The sequence below is a fragment of the Gastrolobium bilobum genome, unplaced genomic scaffold (assembly GCF_033153095.1).
Source record: "Gastrolobium bilobum isolate Gb01-03AN ecotype WA unplaced genomic scaffold, APGP_CSIRO_Gbil_v1 utg2721, whole genome shotgun sequence".
NCBI classification, from domain to species: domain Eukaryota; kingdom Viridiplantae; phylum Streptophyta; class Magnoliopsida; order Fabales; family Fabaceae; genus Gastrolobium; species Gastrolobium bilobum.
This window is the reverse complement of record NW_026896314.1, coordinates 118,914-126,699: the sequence shown is the minus strand read 5'-3', so window position 1 is coordinate 126,699 and position 7,786 is coordinate 118,914. Positions and strand designations below refer to the sequence as shown.

The 7,786-nt window shown below is 33.6% G+C and overlaps 1 protein-coding gene across 1 annotated transcript; it reads left to right on the top strand.

Annotated features, from left to right (window-relative positions):
- Positions 1–817: 817 nt before the first annotated feature.
- Positions 818–2,289, top strand: LOC133298905 (uncharacterized). Its single transcript, XM_061498293.1, has 3 exons — positions 818–974; positions 1,166–1,492; positions 1,950–2,289. The coding sequence occupies exons 1-3, from the start codon at positions 899–901 to the stop codon at positions 2,141–2,143; spliced, it is 597 nt and encodes a 198-aa protein (XP_061354277.1). The 5' UTR covers positions 818–898; the 3' UTR covers positions 2,144–2,289.
- The last annotated feature ends 5,497 nt before the right edge of the window (positions 2,290–7,786 follow it).

Here is a 7,786-nt window from a genome sequence, read left to right as displayed (position 1 = left end):
GGGGGTCAACTCCTATTTTCAAATGATGTCTAAAAGATAAATCTGATTAATTTTCATTTAAAAAGGGCGAAAATAATAATTAACATGATAGTTATTTTATTTTATTTTTTGGTACATTAACATTATAGTTATTAATCAAAACGATAAAAGAAAAACTGTACTAATATTCCTTGTCTAGTATAAGTAACGTAGCTTCATTTTCTTCAGAAATAAAACAAATGACTATGACATAACAATACCAAAGAGTGATTTTCAATGTGAGAACACTTTCCACATACGAAACCCATAGGAGGAACACTCCTAGTTTTCTTTCAAACATAGTGGCACGCAGCCAAACGGTACATATAATATTGTGGAGCAATTAGTCCTCCACTGATGGCGGTATTGGTTGACTAGTACTCAAACTTAATTCATCATCGTGATAGTACACGCTGACACGTCTCAACCATGTGTGGCCCACATCAAATCAATATATCATATAAGCTAAATAAGCTTATATGAACAACTAAAATAAAATTAATACTTTTATGTTGGAAAAAAATGATATAGTCATCGGATAAGATTATATAATTATATAAAGATAAATCAATAATTATAATTTTATAACTATCTATTTTAATTTTTTTTTTTTATCTTTCTTTAACATTAGATGATCCCGATTCTAAATATTGTTTTTTTTTTCATTGAAAAGTACACATCTCTAATAAATTCTTTTTTTCGTTTTAAATTTAATTTTCGTCAAATTGTCCTTTAAGAAATCCACTATAAATACACTCCTTTAACTAGCTACAAAGCATCACTACAATCCTCCAAGTACAAAGCAGAAAGTTGCCATTCCAAATTTCAAAAATCCCAAGCTAGTTTTGGTCATTCTTAACAATCTTCCTCTGCTTAAGCCATGGCCTCTAACATTAGCTTGATAAGTTTGGCAATAGTTGCACTTGCCCTTTTTGTCTCCGTGCAAGGAACTCTTGGTAAGTCTCTAAAACCTGTCAAGCTCTTTACTAAAAAAATATTTCCCACTTATATTTATCTCGTTATAGATTCAAATTTGATCCTTACAAACAAAAATAAAAGTGAGTCATTCAATAAACATTTCAAAAAATGATTGTGCTCCTAGAGTTTAACATCTCTAATATGTATATATGGTGATGGTGAAATGCAGGAGGTATAGAATGTGAGCATCTGAGCCACGATACATGCGCATTTGCGGTGTCATCAGCAGGAAAACGATGTGTGCTTGAGAAGCACGTGAAGAGGACCGGTGAAGAAGCATATACATGCAAGACATCAGAGATTGAAGCTGATAAACTCAAGGACCACATCGAAAGTGATCAATGCATCAAAGCTTGTGGATTGGACAGAAAATCCTTTGGTATCTCATCTGATTCTCTTCTTGAGTCTCGTTTCACTCAAAACCTCTGCTCCCCTCAGTGTTACCAAAGCTGCCCCAACATTGTTGACCTTTACTTCAACCTTGCTGCTGGTGAAGGTAAACACACATAGAACAATAAGAGTTTGACTTTTACAAGTCCCTATAAAATTTGTTAGACCGTACTTTAATCGGGAGGATCAATTTACATCGGTATAAAAATAATAAGTCATATTTTCAATATTAGCATTTGATTCCGCTTGCATCTAATGACTATTAGTCATTTGTGTCATTAGATGCAAATAGAATCAATAGCTACAAATTAGAAGTGAAACTTATTATTTTCACGTCGGTGTAAATTGATCATCTCTGTTTAAATATATATTCTCACATCTTTGACCTATCATAGCCTTATTACTATATGACTGAAAACAATGTAAGATCAAAATGAAATTTATAAGGTTACTAGATATATGACTAGCTTTTCTATATACTTATTTATGCATATCACTTTGTCTTAAAAAAGAATATTTGAATCAAAAATGTCTGATGTTTGAGTTTTATCCTTTATGTATAGGTGTATTTCTTCCCAAGTTGTGTGAAGCAGAAGGTGCAAATGCTCGTCGAGGAATGGCTGAGATCAAAAGCTCTGGTAGTGTGGCACCAGGACCCGTGCGCTCTGTGCAGTTCACAGCTAATCCTCCAGAACCTTTGAATGCTATGGAGTTCACTGCTGAACCTGTGGTTGCCCCTGCATACCCACCATACTAAGTAGTAGATTTTATAATGCAGACTTAAGATTGGTGTGTTTGATACCTTAATATATATACGTTTGGTTTTTAATAAGGAAGTTTGCACTCCAATATACTTAGGGGGGTTTGGAATGTATCATTAATATATTTTGTTATGCAAAATGTTGCTGGAATTCTTTTCAGACTCTTCACATAAAAAATGAGTGTAGCTTTCACAGTATTTGTTATATATAAATTGCTCATTATAATTATCAATCAAATATTGGTTTCAATTGAGCTTGGAATATAATAGCCACTGTGGGTCGCCTTTTTTCTTTTGCTAGCCAAATAATTTGTAAAAAACCTTAGAATACATCAATATAAGAACTAAAGCTCATTATAATTATCTCAAAGGTTCTTTATATAATTATCTCAAGGTTCTTTATATAATTATTTCAAGGGAAAACATTTTCTCTATTTAAAGGAGAAAATTTTTCTCATGTTAGTGACTCATAGTATAAGTGGGGCCCACAAAATAGTGGAGAGAGAAAAGGTTTCAAAGTGGGACCCACTTATGCTATGAGTCACTGACATGAGAAAAATTTTCTCCTTTTAAAAGGAGAAAATATTTTGCCTTATTTCAAATGCTCTTAGTTATAAATTACAATACACAACTAAAGCTCAAAGGGGCATACATGTCAACCAAAGCACAAATATAAGAACTCGAAAACTTTCCTATTCTAACTTTTTTTTTTTTTTGAAACAACGGAGCGAAAGCTCAAAGAAAGAAAACGCATTACCAAGCAATAAAATGGTGCGACGAGTTCTCCGAAGCTCATATGTAAACATTTGAATGAAAGAACAACCTCACTATCCAAGAAAAATTACTTTCTAAGTTCTAACTAAAAAATTGTGAGTACACTTCATAAGACTCCCCACCCCCAAAAAAAGTAAAATAAATAAATAAATAAAATAAAATAAATAAATAAAAATCTATTTCTTCCTTTATTGTTCGCACTCTCAACGTCAATATTATAAAAATCGGACCAACCGGGTCGGATCGACCTGGAAATTGGTGAATTGGTCATATAACCGGTCCGGTTTTCATATTAGACCGGCCATGTTACAGAACCGGTGTGACTCGATGCAACCCGGCCAGTTTTCGTAAAAAACCAGTGATCCAGTCGGTTCAACCGGTGACCCGGCCCGGTGCCCCAAAAAAGTAAAATAAATATATAAATAAAACAAAATAAATAAAATAAAATCTATTTCTTCCTTTATTGTTCGCACTCTCAACGCCAATGTTATAAAAATCGGACCAACCCGGCCGGATCGACCCGAAAATCGATGAACTGGTCATATAACCAGTCTAGTTTTCATATTGGACCGGCCATGTTACAGAACCGGTGCGACCCGGCCGGTTTTCGTAAAAATCGGTGATCCAGTCGGTTCAACCGGTGACCCAGCCCGGTCTATAAAAAAAAACTAATTTATTTTCATAAATTAATGTCTTCTTTTTTCTTACTCTCAAACACAAATAATTTGTTTTCTTTTGAAATATTTGAGTGATTTGTAACTTATTAACTTACATAGATTATGTACCTACAACACTAATATTATCTTGATTATGCAACATGCAGGAAATTTTGATTTGATTTATTGTTAGAGATGTCATTTATTGAACCTGAAACACTAGTATCACAAATATTATATGTTTGATTGATCTTTTGTTGGACAATTATGTGTAATTTATTATTTTCATATTAAAATATTTGAAATTGGTATATTTTTTTACAAATATTTAAATATATTTATAGATTTTTTAATATAAATTATAGATTTACATATACTTATCGGGTCATACGGTTGAACCAGTAACCCACCAGTAACCCAGTGATCCACTGATTGAACCCGTAACCGAACATCTCGACTATATCAATATCCGAACCAGATTTAATAACATTGCTCGTGCGTGCTCAGCGCACGAAAGCAGGAACAACTGGCGCTGAAGTAGCAAAGTATTCCTTGTCTTCGAGTTGCAGGATTTCACAGTGCGAAAAAATGAGAAGAAAAAAGGGAGGTCACTCAACATATAAGTTGGAGGAGAAAAAAAAATAGTAAAGGTAAATTGTTTCTTAATTTTTAATCCAAGATAAGAATGTTTTATAAGTGGTTGAGTAAGAAGTTGAAACAGTTGTATCTCTTCGTTCACGAATAGTTAGTCGTGTCTCTTTGTTTTCGAACAATTAAGCCTTTTTGTTTCTAAATAGTTGAGTATTTCCTATGTGTCATTGGTTATTATTTCTCTCTTATATATACCTATATATTGGTATTCATTAAATTCAAATCATTGTGTATTTCCTATGTGTCTTTGGTTATTATTTCTCTCTTATATATACCTATATATTGGTATTCATTAAATTCAATCATTTGTTTTTCCTAATTCGTTACCGAAAATTTGCCAAAGTATTTCTCATTTTCTGCTTGTCTACAATTGATCTAGTGTTCGTCATGTATGTTGATAATGTTTTTTTTTATTCTACCACCGTCGAAACAAAAATAACTCATTTTATCATGAGAGGCATTTGTCCATCAACCTTAAATATTGTTGAGGGGACAAAATTGTTATAAGGACAAAATATATAATACTAGGCTAGCATTTAATTTTCTGCAATTTTTCTCACTTTGAATATGAGTTGGAGCAGAAAAAATAATAATAAAGGTAAATTGTTTCTTAATTTTTAATCCAAGATAAGAATATTTGCATTTTGAAGGTATTAATAATTAGCTGAGCTGCTTCTGCAGGTAACGGATGTGTGTCTTAGATTTTGCTGTGCAAACGACATTAATGAACCAAAATGAAAACGTAATTTTTTTTTCCAACCTCAATAATTTTGGACCTCTCCTAACTACACTTTGAATCAATCTTTTCATTCTTTTATTGGTAAATCGTAAGCTAAACGGAAACTTGAAAATTTTGAAAATAATAGCTACTTGTTTGAATTCCTTGTAATAATTGTAAGGATGAAATTATCATATAGTGGTAATAAAATTTCGTATGTGCTTAGTATCCTAAAGTTCGAGACTAAGATTGAAAATTCAAAGGAGAAATCCATTTTATATAAGCCAAGGCACCAGTTTTCCTTCCTGACTTATAGTCGTGGAAAATGAACATGCTCTATTTCCAACAAGTTTCGAGTCCACATATAACTAACTTAGCCGCCAAATCTATGTACAACAAAGCTATCATCAATTTAAGCTCCGTAGATAGCGGAAGGCTACTTATCAAGTTATAATCAACATTGCTTGTAATTATTTTGGTACTGTTTGCTACTTTGTTTGAAGTCATACAAACCCAAGAAAAAAAAAAGTATATACTTCATATTCTATTCTATTCCTTTTACTTAAGAAATTCAGGTATTGTTTTTGTTGGAAATATTAATGTCAAAAGATTCACGAGAGGATAAAGTTGTGGAGTATAGTTCATACTTCGCATGCTGATGAGGGTCCTAGTTGTCGGGGTCAGCAGAAACGCAATTGGGGTCCCGCTCCCAGGTGAGCAGGTGGGGTCCGGGGGAGTCGCCCCGACGGGGTCCATGAATATTTGTTGTTACGGTTTTCTAATTCTATTTGTTGAGATATATAGTCCAATATTGGTTGTATGTGCAACTAATGTAGAGTTTATAAGATCTTGGGCACTCTCACCCTTTGAGCTAGCTTTTGGGGTGGTGTATCCCAAGGTTCTTAACATGGTATCAGAGCCTCGCCACCCCCCACTTTCTCTTGTGGCATTTCTTAGCACAGGTAGGTTGTGCCTGTTGCATTGTCCACTCTTCAAGCCCAATGGGCTCTCGTGTGAGGGGGCGAGTTGAGATATATAGTCCAACATTAGTCGTATGTACAACTAATGTGGAGTTTATAAGGTTTTGGGCACTCCCACCCTTTGAGTTAGCTTTTGGGGTGGTGTATCGCAAGGTTCTTAACAATATTTATTTTTTCCTTGTAAACCAAGTGACTTGTAACGAGTGGCGGTGAGGTGAATATAGTACAGACAAGCTGGACGTAACCTAAATTGGGTGAACCGAAGTAAATCTCTGTGTCTATTCTCTCCCTTTCTCTTTTCGTTTTCGATTTGTGTGATTGTCGATTTCCAACAAAAATTTGTGTGGAAAATTACTTCTTAAACAACACCTGTAATTGGATAAAATGCATGCAAGAAAATAAAACATAAAATAACACAAAGTTAAAACAACACCTATAAAAAATCATAGAAAATAAATCTGAGCTCAATGTTTGATATGCATCCTTAAAACAATTTGTCCTTTTTATATTGTTCAAAAGGGAATGAAAATTATCTTCTAAGATAGAACAGATTATCTATGTTAGTTGACGGCATTCTCAAACAAATAGTAGTGGCAGACACAACATTCATCTGAATTACTGCACAAAATGAATACAGAATGAATGCAAATATTTCAGAAAATATTTTGGTAGAGTTTCAGTAATGGAGAAAAATCAGAAAGGTGACTGATTTATTTTGATTTCCTTCCATATTTATAAACCATGACTTGCCATAATTAATGGTGCTTATTCGATGGAAAAAAGCCACGTCTATTTTTCGGTGAATAGTTGAAAAAACATCTCTCTTCACACTCAACTTTGTATTCATAACACTTAAATTCTATAATAATTTTAACAGTTTTCACCTCAATGTACATAGTTAATTATAAATGTTTGTGTAATCAAATTGATAGGTCATGTGTAACATTCTCGTCTCAAGCCGGTTCAATTAACATACATATGATACAAACAGAAACAGCGAAAGACTTAACTTACGAAAATACGAGCTAACTTTTTCTTTTATTTTTCATTAATCTTAATTCACATGATAACTCACATTGCATACATCACCTAATTTAATTCGTATTTGACGAAGACGAAAATCGGGCAGAGTAACCTCTGTAAATTGGACAACTGGGGATTTGCCAATCCCACTCTCAAAGGTTCCTGATAAACAGTTTATACCATATATAATTTCAGAAATATCAGATATCTATAAAGGACTATATACCCATCCATGGGTGCATGCATAACTGGCTCTAGCCACTATGTCTAACAACATACATATTTCAGCACATACACATATCTGAATACACAAATGTACATGCATCAAATATGAACACATGTACAAAACATATACGGACCATATATTATATAACGGATCAAACATCATGATCCCAAAATGAATAGAACACTATAAAACAGTACATATTCTCCAAAAATAACATCTATAATAAATAGTAGCGTCTGGCTACCCAGAACTCCATATCCTCATACTAGTACCTCTAGCCACGGGTAGTGTCCTTGTCCCATGAGGGCTCTTCAATTAACTGTGTTCCTGAAATTATATCCCCAAACGGGGTTATAGAGACGGGTCTCTAGTAAGCTCCAGGTTTATGGAACACTCTCCATACCCTAGGCTCACTTCCTGCATGACAGTCAGATACATAATATACAAAACATTATATAAGCAAATATCATAGCTGAACAAGCATATACACATATCTTATCAAAGATGCACGCAGTATTTCCCAAGGGAGAACACCAAGCGAAAATCAACGCACGTAACAAATATCATAACTAAACTGAGCATATATACATATCTTATCAGAGATGCACGTAG